The sequence below is a fragment of the Callorhinus ursinus genome, unplaced genomic scaffold (genome assembly GCF_003265705.2).
Source record: "Callorhinus ursinus isolate GAN/ISIS: 27379988/994484 unplaced genomic scaffold, GSC_fseal_2.0 scaffold72, whole genome shotgun sequence".
NCBI classification, from domain to species: domain Eukaryota; kingdom Metazoa; phylum Chordata; class Mammalia; order Carnivora; family Otariidae; genus Callorhinus; species Callorhinus ursinus.
Genome location: NW_027397134.1, coordinates 5770530 through 5787686, shown reverse-complemented (window position 1 = coordinate 5787686; position 17157 = coordinate 5770530). Strand labels below are relative to the sequence as shown.

Below are 17157 nucleotides of genomic sequence, written 5' to 3'. Positions count from 1 at the left end.
CCTGAAGCTAACATGGCTGGAATGTGCATCCCTCTTGTCTTTCTTCCCTTCCTCTCTCCTCTACCTGTAATATGAATGTGGTTACAGCAGCTCCAGCTCATCATGGAAGCCCAGTCCTGAGGATGGCAGAACAGGAAGACAAAAAGAGCCTTAGCTCACCAATAATTATGACACTGCTATACCAGCCAGGAATGGTCTTCCCATGAACTTCTTTTACCAGGGAGAAAAAAGTTGACTTTGGAGCATCAATTTGCCATTGTTATTCTGGGGGTTTTTTTGTTCAACAAAATCCACCGGAATGGCTCTGAACTTGGACCTAGTTTGTGGTGACATGGCTAAACGCACCATGAAGGTCAGAATCGCTGGTAAAGACAGCACCCATTATGGTGTCTCCCTCAGGAAAATGGTCAAGAAAATTGAAAAAAGCCAGCACACCAAGTACACATGCTCCTTCTGTGAGAAAACTAAGAAAAGATGAGCTGTGGGCATCTAGCACTATGGTTATTACATGAAAACAGTAGCCAGTGGTGCCTGGACCCACAACACCACTTCTGCCATCACAGTGAAGTCGGCCATCAGTGGACGAAAGGAATTCAGAAACAATAGAAGCTCCATCATTTGAAACATCACTAGCCTATAATAAATAGGTTAACTTATGTAACAACAACAAAATCCAACTGGATGAACAAGTGATCTTTTGAAAGCATAAATTGGGACTCACTCCCCCCACTTAAAATCCTTCAATGGATTCCAATTATCCTTAGAATAAATTCTACACTGGTTACAAGGACCTGTGTGAACTGGCTGCAACCAGTCCACCTTTCCACCAACATCATTCTCCCTATTCATCTCCTATGCTTCTGCCACACTGGCCTCTCAAAATTGTTTCCTTTGCCTGGAAAGCTCTTTGCCTCAACCTCCATACACTAAGTTTCACCTTTCTAGTATCTTCTCAAAGACACCTCCCTGACCACCTTTGTAAAGAAGATCTGTTACTCTCCCGTGTAATGCTGTTTCCCGAAGAATGTTTAATATATCTCATTTGTTTATAAGAAGGCCACCTTCGGTTAGTCTTTCTCATCACCCAATTAATCTGTAATTACATTTACAGACTGGGTGTCTACTTACATCTGTCTCCCCACTAGGGTGTGTAAGCTCTTTACCAGGAAGGATTTCATCTGTGCTGTTCACCCATGCATCCCCACAGAATGGGAATTCCCCACTTTGAATTCCCCTCCAGAAAGAAGGATGTTCATAGGGATGCCTGGGTGGCTCAGATGGTTAAGAGTCTGCCTTCAGCTCAGGTCATGATCCCAGGGTCCTGGGATCGAGTCCTGCATCAGGCTCCTTGCTCAGCAGGGAGCCTGCTTCTCTCTCTGGCTGCCGCTCCCCCTGCTTGTGTGCTCTCTCTCTCTCTAACAAATAAATAAATAAAATCTTTAGAGTGAAGGATGTTCATGGATAATGTTCTACACCAGTTTGGTGTTTGTTTTTCTTTTTTTTTTTTAAGTAATCTCTACACCCAACATGGGGCTTGAACTCATGACCATAAGATAAAGAGCCACATGCTCTACCAACTGAACCAGCCAGGCCCATCCTTACCAATTTTTTTCAAATTAAGTGTCTAAAAAAAAAAAAGCACAATAGCTGACACTCAGGAGGTGCTTCCATATTATTTATTAAATATATGAAGGAATGATGTTGAAGAGGTAAGTACATGCCAAATTATCATGGTCTTTCTAAGTTAAGCTTAAGAGTGAATTTCTAGAAAAGTGGGGAAAAGCAAAACAAGATCACTATAAAATAACAATTTGTGCCCATTAGAGCTGCAAAAACTTTAAAAATCTAATACCAAATGTAGGAAAAAAGGAAAAACAACAGGAGATTTTATATATTGCTACTAGGAGTATTACCTGGTCCAAAGAATTTGAAAAATAATTTGCCATTATCTTACCTATGACCTATATACTCCTAATTATAGATTAAAAATATAGTGTTAGGGGGCACCTGGGGGGCACAGTAGATCGAGTGTCTGACTCTTGGTTTCGGCTGAGGTCATGGTCTGAGTTGTGAGATCGAGCCCCGTGTTGGGCTCTGTGTTCGGCGTGGAGTCTGCTTGGGACTCTCTCCCTCTCCCTCTGCCCCTCCCCACTGCACTCTCTCTCTCAAATAAAAACATAAATCTTTAAAAAAAATATATATAGGGGCTTCTGGGTGGCTCAGTCAGTTAAGTGTCCAACTCTTGATTTCAGCTCAGGTCATATATTCAGGATTGTGAGATCAAGCCCTGCATCTGGTTCTGTGCTCAGTGGAGTCTGCTTGAGATTCTCTTCCTCTCTCTCTCCCTTTGCCCCTCCCCCTGTTCACACACCTGTGCTCGCTCGCTCTCTCAAATAAATAAATCTTAAAAATATATATATATATTGTACAAGACTGATGAATCACGGATCTGTACTTCTGAAACAAATAATGCAATATATGTTAAGAAAAAAAAAGAAGAAGATAGCAGGAGGGGAAGAATGAAGGGGAGTAAGTCGGAGGGGGAGACAAACCATTAGAGACGATGGACTCTGAAAAACAAACTGAGGGTTCTAGAGGGGAGGCAGGTAGGGGGGATGGGTTAGCCTGGTGATGGGTATTAAAGAGGGCACATTCTGCGTGGAGCACTGGGTGTTATGCACAAACAATGACTCATGGAACACTACATCAAAAACTAATGATGTAATGGTGATTAACATAACAATAAAAAATTATTTAAAAAATAAATAAAAAAACAAAAACAGAAAAATATATATCTATATATTTATATATATATAGTATTAGGTACAAAAAAGCTACCTAAAACCTTAATAGGGCTCAAAAATAAGCAAAACAAATAATACAGTTTAGGGTAAAATACATATGTATTAACACTATGTAAACAAGAAAAAAACACAAAAATAGAATTCAGATAGTGGTTCCTATAAAGGCACTGGTTCTCAACCAGAAGCAATTTTGCTCCTCCAGGGGGCACTTGGTAATACCTGGACACATTTCTGGTTGTCACGACTCCCAGGGTAAAAGCTAGGGATGCTGTTAAACATCCCATAATGTGTGAGACAGCCCCCCCACCATCACATCACTGCGATTTTGGACCAGGTAATTCTTTGTTCTGGAGATCTGTCATATATACTGTATCATGTTTACCAACCTTCTTCACAAAATCCTGGCTGTGACACATAAAAATGTCTCCAGACATTGACAAAAGACCTCAGTGGAGGCAAGATCATCCTCAATTCAAACCACTGCTCTCAAAGGAGGCACGGGATGAGAACAAGGAAGAGCAGACAAGGGGTTTCACCAGCATGGGTAATGTTTACAGCTGTTCAGTTTGGATTTTTCCAATTGGAATAGAGAGCCAAAGAAGGAAATTCCTTTGCAAAAGTCCCTGTTGATGTTTACCAACCAGAGTCTTCAACTGAGTTTAACTTCTGCTATGTATTAGCAAGCATCGAAGACTGCAAGCACTAGTTACTATATTTCCATGTTTAGACCTCTTTTAGAAGAGAAAACAAAGGGGTGCCTGGGTGGCTCAGTCAATTAAGCATCTGCCTTTGACTCAGGTCATGATCCCAGGGTCCTAGGATTGAGTCCTGCATTAGGCTCCCTGCTCAACGGGATGTCTGTTTTTCCCTCTCCCCTCCTTGTGCTTGCTCTCTCTCTCTCCAAAATAAATAAAAATTATAAAAAAGAAGATAAAACAAAAAACTGACCCCAAACTGGAGAGATCCAACTATAAAACATTAGAATTCCAGGAGTCCTTGACAATACTACAATATTCTCTACCTGGGTAAACAGTACCCATCAGGAAATTATCATGTTTTTACTTGTTTCTGATTTGTTTTTGGTTTCAGGACTCAGACATAATGGTATGAAGAAACAAAACCAAAAGGCATTTTATCAATCTCACCCTGGTATCTTCGCTGATATAACCACACATGACCTTCTCATTCTTGACCCACAGCTCACCAGCCTGTGCCCTGAAAAATATACACACAAGGGTTATTGCAAGTCCTACATAAAACACAAAGAAACAGGGATGACTTCAGGGTGGCTCACTGTACTCTAATACTTATCCCCATATGACCTGCCTAGTTACAGGATTTCCAGAGAGAATGCCATGAACAGATTATACAACATAAAGAATTCTCAGAATGGAGCGGAAGTGCCCTTTCTTCCTTTCAGCTATAGGCTGGGGTGGCTGGTGTCAAGATGGGCAAGTTCATGAAACCCGGGCAGGTGGTGCTGGTCCTGGCCAGATGCTACTCCAGACACAAAGTGGTCATCATGAAGAACATTCAAGATGGCACCTCAGATTGTCCCTACAGCCATGCTCTGGTGGCTGGAATTGACCGCTTTTCCTGCAGTCACAGCTATACCAGAAGCAAAAAGAAAATCACCAAGAGGTCAAAGATCAAGTCTTTTGCGAAAGTTTGTAACTACAATCACCTCAAGCCCACAAGGTTCTCTGTGGATATCCCCTTGGACAAAACTGTCCTCAACAAGGATGTCTTCAGAGACCCTGCTCTTAAACGCAAGGCCCGAGGAGAGGCCAAGGTCAAGTTCGAGGAGAGGTTCAAGACTGGCAAGAGCAAGTAGTTCTTCCACAAGCTGCAGTTTTAGGTCTGTTTTGTCATTAAAAATACCAAAACAAACAAACAAACAAAAATCTCAGAGTATACTGAATTTTATGACAGTTCTTAATCTGGGAGTCCATCAGCAACATGCAAGTATCAGGAAGGGCTTTGGGACATCCATAAATCCTCTGAAATCATGCAGTTTTCTGGGCAGAGATTTAGTTTTTGTCAAATCTCAAAAGGGTCCATGTCACAAAAATAGTTAGGAAGAACTGACGAACACTTTTGCTCGTCCCATCTTTGATAAGTTTTTTTTTTTTAAGGTTTATTTTTATTTTTACTTTTTTTTTTTTTTTATTTGACAGAGACAGACACAGTGAGAAAGGAACACAAGCAGGGGGAGTGGGAGAGGGAGAAGCAGGCTTCCCGTGGAGCAGGGAGCCCGATGCGGGGCTCAATCCCAGGACCCTGGGATCATGACCTGACCTGAAGGCAGACGCTTAATGACTGAGCCACCCAGGTGCCCCTGATATGCTAAGTTTCAACAGAAACAAAATCCATCTTAGTATCAGGATTAGAAGACAAGCAATCAGGAAGCATGGGACAGAGTCCCTGTTCAGTGGAGGCCATTCTGCTGAAAAGTTTTCATGGCAACTTGGTATTGCACTCTGGGGGCTTAATGTCTTTTCCTCTGCAACTTATTAAGGGTGTAAATTGGATAGCACAGTTCAAAGAGCATTGGCCTTCTGAGCTGATCAGCCTTGAGTAGAACTAGTCTTGGCAGGAATCTCAGTTCTGAGTGTCCCTTAACTAGTTGAATGGCCATGGGGAAATAACTCTGAGGCCCAGCACCATTATCTTAGAAAAGGAAATAATGACAACTACTTTATAGAGCTGCTCAGAGAATTAAACCAGATACTGTGGGGAAACTATTCAGGATAGCACTGGGATAGGAGGTGCCAGAGTTAAGAGTACTAGTAGCTACCTGTATTAGCAAGAACTCTAACAATGGTAAGTATTTCTTTTTTAAAGATTTTATTTATTTGTTTGCCAGAGAGCACAAGAGAGCACCAGGCAGAGGGAGAAGCAGGCTCCCTGCTGAGCAAGGAGCCCAACGCAGGACTCGCTCCCAGGACCCCGGGATCATGACCTGAGCCGAAGGCAGACACTTCACCGACTGAGCCACCCAGGCATCCCAACAATGGTAAATATTAACACAAAATCCTATCCCGGAGAGGGACGCCTGGGTGACTCAGTTGGTGAAGTGTCTGCCTTCGGCTCAGGTCATGATCCTGAGGTCCTGGGATTGAATCCTCTGTCAGGCTCCCTGCTTGGGAAGTCTGCTTCTCCCTCTCCTCACTGCTCATGCTCTCTCTCTCACTATTTCTGTCTCTCTCTCTCAAGTAAATAAATAAAATCTTAAAAAAAAATGCTATCCTGGAGAGAAAGGGATAGCTGTTATCTGAGAACCTTGTAATCATCCATCAACCAACCACTCAAGTCCTTCTCTTCTACCAACCCCAGTGCAAATTCCTGCCTGGCCCTAAGCAATCAGTCCTCATAAAAAAGAAGAAAAGATAAAATCAAAGCAAGGAAAATGCTGTATACCATGAGTCACAGCTCAGGCTACCTGAGAAACACTAGACAATCAGTCAGCCTCGCTGGCTCTCCCTCCCATCTGTAAAATGAAGAAAGCTGGACCAAGCCCATGTTCTTTTAAATACGCTTCCCAACTCTGCTTTCACCAAAAGGGGTGCCTCTTGGTATTCCTTTGCCCAAGTGTGTCTGTGAGTAGACAACTGCTGCAAGCTTATCTGAGAAGGGACTTCGGTTTCTTTAACATAAGGAAGGTTTCAAGGTTCCCATGATCTCTGAGCTCTATTAGCAGAAAGTACTCCGCATACAGGCTATGAAATACCGGATTAACCAGGCCTCTAACATGAGCTGGTTGTTACCACACTAACTCACCAACTTCTGCTAGTAGTGTTACAAAATTTGGGCTTAGATTCCAGCCCCTCCACTCCCTGTGGAGGTCAAGCCACAATCTTTCCTTCTTTTTCTTAAGATTTTACTTATTTATTTGACAGAGAGCAAGAGAGAGAGAGCACAAGCATGGGCAGCGGCAGAGGGAGAAGTAGGCTCCCCGCTGAGCAGGGAGCCCCACATGGGGCTCGATCCCAGGACCCCAGGATCATGACCTGAGTTGAAGGCAGACGCTTAACTGACTGAGCCACCCAGGCGCCCCAAGCCACAATCTTTCTGAGCCAGTTTTTCAAAAATCACTAAATGTGTTATTAAGAACCCTGCCCATCCATCTTCTACAGCTCTTGAAAAGATGCAGTGAGATACTGTAAATGAGAGGACTTGGTGAACTGTGAAAGTTATTATTCCAATGTAAATGGTCCTTTTATAAAACACATTCACACAGAAAATGCAATCTTGACCTTTGCTCCTAAACCTAACATCTGCCCTTAGCCAAACAGGAACTGAGAATGGCCCTGAGGTAACTTCTCTTCTCTTTTCTGCTGGTTCAAGGGAAGAAAAACTGCCACTGATTGATGCAAACGCAAAATCTATTATCGCCCAGGACAGAGCCCAGGAGCACACATGGCTTCCTACAAGAGGCAGAATGGCACACTGCCAAGCCCTGAGGATGAAGGTGACCTGGGGGGCACTAGCCCTTGATTTATGTAGAAGCTTGGGCAGGTACTTTCCCTCCCTTTTCTATGGAGTGAGCTGTTGGGGATCAGTGATCTCCACTATCCTTTACAACTAAATTTCATCATTCTGTGAATGTGAAGTTAAAATAAATGCAAAGTATGTTCACTGTAGTGTTATCTGTGTAACACACCTTTGAACAACCTGAATGTCCAGCAATGGCAGACAGGTTAAGTAAATTATGATGTATCCAGACAAAAGAGTATCATGGAACCATTAAAATCATGTTTACAAGGACTTTATAAGGTTTTAAGTGGGGAAAAAAGAATACAAAATAGTACACACATTATCACCTATATAAAAATACATGCATGTGCGTGTATGTATGAAAATAAAACACTGAGGGGTGCCTGACTCAGAGAGTAGGGCACGCGACTCTTGATCTCTGGGTTGTGAGTTCAAGCCCCACTTTGGGTATGGAGATTACTTAATTAAAAATTTAAAAAATGGGGGGGGTGCCTGGGTGGCTCAGTCGTTAAGCGTCTGCCTTTGGCTCAGGTCATGATCCCGGGATCTTGGGTTCAAGCCCTGCGTCGGGGGAGCCTGCTTCTCCCTCTCCCACTCCCCCTGCTTGTGTTCCTTCTCTCACTGTGTCTCTGTCAAATAAATAAATAAAATCTTGAAAAAAAGATTTTTTTTAAGAAAGAAAGAAAAGAGGGGCACCTGGGTGGATCAGTCAGTTAGGCGCCTGCCTTTGGCTCAGGTCATGATCTCAGGGTCCTGGGATCTAACCCTGCATCAGGCTCCCTGCTCAGTGGGGAGTCTGCTTTTCCCACTGCTTCTCCCTCTGCCTCTCAGCCTCTCACTTGTGCACTCTCTCTCTCTCAAATAAATTAAGTAAATCTTTTAAAAAAATAAAAGAAAAAAAAGGAAATACTGAAAGGTCACACTAAAATTTAATAGTAGTTATCTGTACACAGTTGGCTTATATTCCACTTTAAGTTTTCTTCTTCTGTTTTTTTTAAAGATTTTATTTATTTATTTGAGAATGAACTCGAGCAAGCATGAGTGGGGGGGGCAGAGGGAGAGGGAGAAGCAGACATGGGCCAATCTAAGAACCCTGGGATCAGGGCCTGAGCTGAAGGCAGAAACATAACCGACTGAGAGATCTAGGGGCCCCATGTTTTCTTCTTTATACTCTATATTACCCAAATTTTCTAGAGTAATTGATTTTTTTTTCAAATATGAAAACAAAGTTTTTGGGTTTGGGTTTTTTTTTGGGGGGGGACAGTATATAACATCATGTATACTATATGGTCTCAAGCCAAAAGGTGGGGAGAGGAAGACAGAATATTTTGGCAGAACTGTGTCAAAATGTTAATAGTGATTGATTCTGAGTAGTAATGTTACGTTTCTTTTTCCTGCTTCTTTATTCTATTTTTTTTTAAGATTTTATTTATTTGGTTTTTTTTTTCAAAGATTTTATTTATTTATTTGAGAGAGAGAGAATGAGAGATAGAGAACACGAGAGGGAAGAGGGTCAGAGGGAGAAGCAGACTCCCTGCTGAGCAGGGAGCCCGATGTGGGACTCGATCCCGGGACTCCAGGATCATGACCTGAGCCGAAGGCAGTGCTTAACCAACTGAGCCACCCAGGCGCCCCCTAAGATTTTATTTATTTATTTGAGAGAGAGAATGAGAGAGAGACAGAGCATGAGAGGCGGGAAGGTCAGAGGGAGAAGCAGACTTCCCGCTGAGCAGGGAGCCGGATGTGGGACTCGATCCCGGGACTCCAGGATCATGACCTGAGCCGAAGGCAGTCGCTTAACCAACTGAGCCACCCAGGCGCCCTTTATTCTATTTTTCAAAACTGTCTACATTGAGCATGTATTATAAATAAAAATACTTAGCATATGCCTAGTATCTAGCATGTGATAAACAAGTGGCACTTAGTACGAATTCTATATTAGTAAAGACATTCTAAGAGAACGGCCACCACAGAATCAGACTCAAGTCAGAGAAGATCCCAGAAGATCTACTGCGGTACAGCAGATTTACCAGGAAAACACCCAAACTGGATATTTCAAGGGGCTGTAACTGTGACTCTCCACACTGGTCTGTCTGCTTCTGGACAGCTGAGAAGTGAAGGCCAGAAATTATTGAGTGTTTCTCCCTCTGGAGTGTGAGTCAGAAAAAAAAATTTTTTAAGTAAAAACAGAAACCTTAAAAAAAAAAAAAAACAGAAACCTTAGCTAGTTAGCAGTCCCAAAATTATCTGGAAAAATGAGATCTCTTCATGATGAAATCAAACAGACTAGGTTTCTAAGTTCCATATTTTAAAAAAAGCAAAATGCTAATTTTTAGGAGATAGGATTTTAGTACAATATTTATCTTTTAAATTTTTCTTTAATTTTTTTAAAATACTGATTGCAGGGTTTATTTTTAACATTTTGAAGAATACATTGGGACTTTAGTCAGAGAAAATAAAAATGTTTACCTTTGAAGGAAAAACGATGTTTCAAAGGCAAGGTCTCAAGGTAATGAAAGTGTCTCATATGTCCTTAAGTATTAATTAAATTACCAGATAAAGAGGCTAAATTACAGAAAAAATAATTATGACTTTATGTAAATAACGACTATCTTTTGTTATGTGAGGCCCAGAGCAGCTTTTTCTTTCTTTCTTTCTTTCTTTTTTTTTTAATTTGCATACCTCCTTGTAGGAAGGAAAGTGACTTTTGATTCAGTGTTAATAGTCTTCTGGAGAAATAGTAAAAGACTGTGGTTTACATTTAACTATGAATGAGTAAAATAATTAGGAGAGATCTTTAAAAGTCTAAACCTGACATTATGTCAGGGTTTTCATTTCTGTATCTGGTACCATGTGGATATGGGCACTTGCACAGAAAAACAAGAAATTTAAGAATGAAAGGTATCTGAGTGGGTTTCTAAACCAGGGCTCAGCTAACTATAGCCTGCAGGCCAAATCCAGCCCATCTCCTATTTTTATGTGGCTCACAGCTAAGAATGGATTTTATAAATATATATATATAACTTTTTTTTAAGGTTTTATTTATTTGTCAGAGAGAGCACAAGCAGGGGGAGCAGCAGACAGAGGGAGAGGGAGAAGCAGGCTCCCCGCTGAGCAGGGAGCCTGATGTGGGACTCGATCCCAGGAGCCTGGGATCATGACCTGAGCTGAAGGCAGACGCTTAACTAACTGGGCCACCCAGGCATCCCTGGATTTTATATTTTTAAATGTTGAAAAAAAAAATGAAAAACAAAAAATTTGCAACAAAGACCTGAGACCCATGTGGCCCAAAGTGTAAAATATTTACTTTCTGGTCCTTTACAGAAAAAGATTCTAAACCAATCATTTCATTTTGCAGAGGAGTAGACACAGAGTCTCCCTGACCTGCCCAACATCACCCCCGCTAATCACTGGCAGTGCAGGAGTAGATTATAGGTTTCCTGACTCCTGGCCCACCACCTCGGAGAGACCAAGTTGTACTGGAAAGCATGAATCTAGGTTGCGTTTCTTATTTTGCTCGAGCTTAGTCACTTCTTGGGCTGTGCTTTAAAATCTTTTACTAAAATTTCTCAAAGAATCTTGACCCTCCAATTTTTAAACCATCCCCTTTTTTTGGGAAAAAAACTAATCCTTTATCTTTCTTTCCTTTAGGATCAATAGTTCAGATTAACCAATTTGCCCTAGTTGATGATGAAATGTTCTTTACAGAAAGGATTCTGGGGGCGCCTGGGTGGCTCAGTCAGTTTAGCATCTGCCTTTGGCTAGGGTCATGATCCCAGAGTCCTGGGATTGAGTCCCACACATCGGGCTCCCTGCTCGGCGGGGAGTCTGCTTCTTCCCCTCCTTCTCCCTCTGGGTGCTTGTACGCTCTCTCTCTCTCTCTCTCTCTCTCTCAAATAAATAAATAAATAAATCTTAAAAAAAAAGGATTCTGGCTAATAAAGGTAGGAAAAATGACTGAATTAGAAAATCACCATCTTGCAACAATCATCAATGGGTGAAACCATTAGGTGAAAAGTTGATGGGGAACTTCATAATGGAGGACCAGACTACCTCACTGGAACCCACCGGTCAATCCTAGTGCCATTAAAAGTGAGTCTACCAGGAGCACCTGGGTGGCTCAGTTGGTTGAGTGTCTGACTCTTGATTCTGGCTCAGGTCATGGTCTTGGGGGCCTGGGATCAAGTCCCACTTTGGGCTCCATGCTCAGCATGGACTCTCCTCGATATTCTCTCGCTCCCTCTCCTGCCCCCACTCGCTCACTCGTGAGCTCTCTCTCTAAAATAAATAAATAAAAGCTTAAAAAAAAAAAAAGGGTGAGTCAACCAGATATAAACATGTTTGTGTTATACATAATAAATTTCAGGTAAGAAACCATTTCTTCTAAGGAGGATTTGTTTTTCATAATACACCTTTTTGTACTGTTTGATGGCTTTACTCCGTGGACATTGTGCTTTTTGAATTAAAAGGGCTTTCAAAAAGTCCCTTTCTCTCTCTTCTTTACAAACTGAAATTTAGGAATTATTTAATAAATTAAAGGCAGTACAATATGGTTAAAAAGGCAGCAAATCAGGAACTACTGGGCTAGTCATTTTGTATCTCCAAGTATGTTTCTCAATCTGTAAAATGAGAAGGTTTGATTAAATACATTCATCTAAGGCTTTTTCTAGTTCTAAAATTATGAAGCTATACTTCCTTTGTTACAGAATACCATGTGGCTTCAGCAACAACCACTCATCTTAAAACTACTACAGTGCATTTTGGGATTTTTTTGGTTTGTTTTAGCAACAACAATCTAACCTTTTATTTATTTATTTATTTATTTATTTATTTATTTATTTATTTTTATTACACTCTAACCTTTTAACCTATCGTATATTTTATTATATGTACATCCACATGCCTCAAATGCTGTGTGTAGCCCAGTTACTGCACTAGATCCTACTCCCAGGTATTAGCTGGTAAGTCAAGAGTGATGTAATGTCTACCTGATGCCAGCAAATTCCACCTTCTGAGTGATATAGGCACATGTGCTGACCTAAGGAAGATAGAGAGACAGACAGAGAGAGAGAATATGAGATTCAACAACACATCAAGGACATAAAAGGTCACAAAGAAAGGCTCCTGCCTTTCTAATTTCTTCTAACAACCCAAGGTTCAAGTAACAAGGGAGTAATAGATTTATCCCATAGGCAAACCTGCTGGGGCAGGTATAACAGTAGGTTCTTAAGAGTGTGACAAGTATAGACAATAATAAAGACCAGATGGAAAATAAGTGCCCAGCTTCACTAACATGCTTATCTTCATATACATTTGCATACATGTCTATATTTACATACTCATTTAATTACACAACATTTATTTCTCATTTTAGCTCTCATTTTATAGAATGGAACACTCCCCCAACCAATACAAAATGAGCAAACATATTTTTTTCTGAAAATATTCACTGTATGGAAAGTCTACCTACAATTTTTTGCTCCATAATGCTCAAAATGCCCAATAAGAAAAATTTTCAGCACCAGCTCACAATGAACTGGTCATTTTAAATAGAAAATGTTAATTCAAAATAAATAAATCAGGAAAATAGGAGGAGGGTACAGCAAAAAGCAGTCTAACTGGTAAGCAACAAGATCTGGGTTCTAGTCCGATGTCAACCGCTGACTATAGTTTTTTAGTCTTGAGTAATTAATTGCTTATCCTCTCAATCTCAATTTTCACATAAATGAAGAGTAATAAATACCTGTCCACGGGGAGGTGACATGAACACGTGAAAGCTAAAGTTCCATTCAAATGTAAAATAATATTATAATTTCCCATTCAAACCAAAAATGTGTAGTAAAAAATCTATAAACAAGCAAAACAAAGCTCAAAAAAACTACAAAGAGAATGGAAGAAGATACACAAAGGGTTTACAATAATTCTCTGTGATGCTGGAATTAGAAATGATTTTATACCCTTCTCCCTACTAAATCTCTACAAGGAAAATGGATTAATATAACAGGAAAAGTAACAGACTTTTTTTTTTTAATCACATCTTACCAAACTTTTCTTTAGTCGCCACATATCCCCACGGCCAATATATTGATCCTTAAAGGTTAATTCCACTAGGTCAAGGGTCACATCCTAAAAGGGATAATCAAATATAATCTCTCTGCGTTACTCTGCCATTCTTCGTCTTAAGATAATGCAAACTCACCATGGAGAAACCTTTTAGCAAACAAGAAAACTACTAGAAGAACATTTGATAACAGAACACTGATACACAGCATTTCATCCTGCCAGAAAAGGCTTTTGAGTACAGATGATAAGTCTACAACAGATGCTACAGCAGCTGGACCATGACTAAGTGCAAAGAGTACCAAAGTAATAATTCTGTGTTTAGTCTTGATTCTGTCACATACATAGGACATTGAGCTCTGTGCTTTATTTTTCTAGATAATGTCAATGATATCTTTTAGACAATGATTTTTACCTATTATAGCACCATTTCTCAACTCAGAAAAAAAATGAGAACACCTAAAGAAATTATAGTATTTTAATAGAAATTTTTACATTGAGCTTGACACGTACCTATATACACAGAATCTTTTTAGGAAAGCTTTTAAAAAAGGGTGAGGGCTTTAAATGCAACCTATGTAATACCTATAATCTAAGTGACCTATATATGACCACATATTTAATAGTCCAACACTATACTTAAATAACTCACTATTTCCTTAGAGACCTAACCTTTTAGGAACAGTATTAATCATTCCCAAAAGATATTCAAGTCCAGAACAAAGACATACCTTAGGGTCTACAACATTCACATAAACATCTTGATAAGGTCTTAGTCGGAACACTTGAGTCACAGTCTGGTCCACACTAATAGTTTCTGAAACAGAAGAAATCTGGATCAGATAACATATTCCGAAAAAGCAGGTAAATATATTCTAATCTATAAATAGTCATTTGACAAGCAACACAAATGATCCTTGGCCATGGGCAAGAAACAGTCTCTGCCTTCCAGCACCTTAAAGCTTAGAATGCTCTGCTTTTTAGGTGAAACAAGCTGGTGAAATAAGACCTGAGCCTTCAGCAATTAAAAAATGAGAGAGAGAGAGAGAGAGGAAAAATAAAGAAATTAAGGAGCAACATTAAAAAGTTCAAAGAACCGTGAAAATTCAGAAAAGGAAGGAGATCATTTCTTGTTTGGAATGAAAGTAGCTGAAGTAGTTAAGGGAGAAACAAACTTTTCAATGAGCCCTTACATCTGGTAAGTAAGAAACATACCAGATGGCAGGAGATCGGGTGGTGAGGGGAAGGAGGAAACTCTTAGGATTTGGGTTTTATAAAGTGCTTTCACATCATACTGAATTATAAAAGTAGCGGACATCACAATCTTTTAGAGAAACCAGAATTTTCTTTTAAGTACTATTTAAGGAATTACCTTATTTGCTATCAATTAACATTTCGGTTCCTTGAACAGCATGGTACACTCAGTAGAGGAAAAAAGAAAGGATCTGATCCAGAATGAGTAAGTAGAGTGGCTGCTCTGGCTCCCCTACTTACTGACATCGAGCAAGCCAATCCACCTCGGTGACCCTAAGTGCGTCCCTCAATCAAGTGTTGTGTGGGAAGATAAAAAGAAAGAGACATTACAAAAAGCTCCCTGTACAGTGCCTTACATTTGTGATAGGTAATCATCAATATGTTTCTTCATCCTCTGTCACCCAGAGTAGGCACTTAACAAACATCTTGTGAAAAAATACAATATTTAGGAAAGCACGCTTTGCCAACAAATTTTTTTTTTGAGGTAAGAATAAAGCTTCACCTAATCAGGTTAACTTTCCTCCTGACAATAAAGATGGTTTCTTCAGTGCCCTTAGGATGCTGACAAATGAGATTCCTTGGCAGCTTTGAAATCTGACAATTTTTTTAGGTGAACACATTTTGACAAGGAAAGAAGTACTATGCCCTCATTCCCTGAGATTATGAAGAGACTTTCCTTACAGTTTCTAGAACAGTTTCTCTAAGTAAAAATAAAAGCCTTAGAGAAGAGAGATGAAATTCTTACCTTTCTGTAGATCTTCCTTAAGTGACTTGACCTGCAAAAGCAGAGGGCTGGGGGAGAAAGCAACAAAGAGATGGGGTGCTGTAAGCGGTAATTAACCAGCTTTCTTCACCCCCTACAAAAGGCAAACAGATCCCTCTGGATATATTTTAACCTACGGCACAATAAGGGGGGGGATGTTCTCTTAGAAACAAAGGAACTCTGCACTTGCCCTCCTGGAAATAGCTAAATGCTACACAATTTCTCACAGAGTTGTCATCTTGACTTTAAAAACAAAAATAGACTACTTTTTAAAAGATTATTGGTTTACCAAATCCTAGAGGGCAGAAACAATTTTATGTAAAGGCTAAGAGCTGTCTTGCCCTGGAAGCCCCTTAAACAAAATACTTGGCAACAGCAGGCTGCCCAGTTAGTTCCCTTGATCCTAATGAGATGTTTACCTGTATTCATCATTGGGGTGAGCAATCTCCACAATGTCTCCAAGCTTGATGTGAGGAAACACTTTAGGGTTCATGACTAGCTCATCATCTGAAAGACAATTCAGCAATCTCAAGCAGAAAACAGACTCACTTGGGTGACAGGCTGTGGTATACATTCTCATGTTGGGTCCTCATGACCTCATCAGGTTAGTATTACTACCCCATCTCGAAGATGAGGTTCCATTTTAAATCGCAATTCAGATGAACTGAAGGATTCACACAGAGACACAAAGCTAGTGAGTAGCTGAGCTCAACAGTGTTCGGGACCTTTGTCTTCAGAGCCCATGTTCTTTCTACTACCACCCCACTGACCCCAGGGAAAAAGCAGCCCTTGCTCTCTGGAACTTAAACCTCTGGGATTAACACTTTACTCCTTCGAATTATCACATACCTAGCGTATACCAGGAACAAAACAGCCTGAGTCCCACAAATGCAGCACAATCCCTGATATTTAAACAGTGTTCAAAGATCCAAAAATACTGTCGTAATGTGATCCTCACAATAAATCTTTGGATCTAACAGAAGTGAAGAAATGACCTAGGTGATAAAGTGACTTGCCTAAGGGTAAACAGCTAATAACAGCCAGGACTGATTACTAGCCCAAGATTCCTTCTGCCTAAAGCCCACCACCTCTCATATGTCATAAAAAAACAAAACAAAACAAAACAAAAACCCACAAGGCAACCAAAATGCCCTAGATTTTGGAAGGCAGCAATTGATTAGGGAAAAACTTTGGATACCAGTTCACATGAGGGTCCAGTGAGACTCTTAAAATATAAGGAGGACATAGTTTCATGTTTATCTACTCCTACCCCCACCTTCACTGGGGGTGGGGAGAACGCTTTCATATATAACAAACTCAGAACCATTAAGAAGAAGTGATTTTTTTTGTCTTAATTTTGAGGGAAAGATATGGCCTTTAATTATGCTAAAACCATGACAAATAAGTATATCTAAATTTCAAATATAATCAGACCCAACAAAAGCTCAGCCTAGGAAAGCAAAGCACTGGGTTAATCCCAAATTGTATTTGGTATATTGCTTCCATTGACAGTTTTATGCCAAATCCTCTACGATGCCTTCTCCTAACCTCCATAGTCTGAACTAAACTCCCTGAGCACAAATTCCACTGTTTCATTTTACCATTTCCTTTTTACCTATCTGTCTCATCAAGCTAAAAGCTCCTTAGGGACAAGGGACCTTGTCATATTCATAACCTCTATGTTTACCACAGATACGCACCTAATTTTGTTTGATGTGTTTTTATTTATAGTCCTACAGGAGACAGTATAGCACCTAGCTTTGTTTTATACACATGAAA

General features: G+C 40.3%; 2 protein-coding genes across 11 annotated transcripts in view; one reads left to right on the top strand and one right to left on the bottom strand.

The window, feature by feature from the left end:
- The window catches only part of DEPDC5 (DEP domain containing 5, GATOR1 subcomplex subunit), a 122003-nt gene that overhangs the window by 102732 nt on the left and 2114 nt on the right, over positions 1-17157 (bottom strand). For all 10 annotated transcript variants that reach the window (XR_012376442.1, XM_073886868.1, XM_025858126.2 and 7 more), the window contains exons 3-8: positions 15798-15885; positions 15361-15407; positions 14093-14178; positions 13344-13427; positions 12290-12339; positions 3950-4019 (exon numbers count right to left, since the gene is read on the bottom strand). Coding sequence is in view for 9 of the 10 variants with exons in the window: in XM_073886868.1 (XP_073742969.1) it covers positions 3950-4019; positions 12290-12339; positions 13344-13427; positions 14093-14178; positions 15361-15407; positions 15798-15885 (425 nt within the window). In the remaining variant the exon portion in view is untranslated. The remainder of the gene's footprint in view (positions 1-3949; positions 4020-12289; positions 12340-13343; positions 13428-14092; positions 14179-15360; positions 15408-15797; positions 15886-17157) is intronic.
- On the top strand, positions 4252-4638 carry LOC112813155 (large ribosomal subunit protein eL27-like). The gene has a single exon (XM_073886826.1). The coding sequence runs from the start codon at positions 4252-4254 to the stop codon at positions 4636-4638; it is 387 nt and encodes a 128-aa protein (XP_073742927.1).

Bases quoted from the DNA above. Each gene is read 5' to 3' on its own strand.
- LOC112813155 (XM_073886826.1), top strand. From the start codon at position 4,252: ATGGGCAAGTTCATGAAACCCGGGCAGGTGGTGCTGGTCCTGGCCAGA.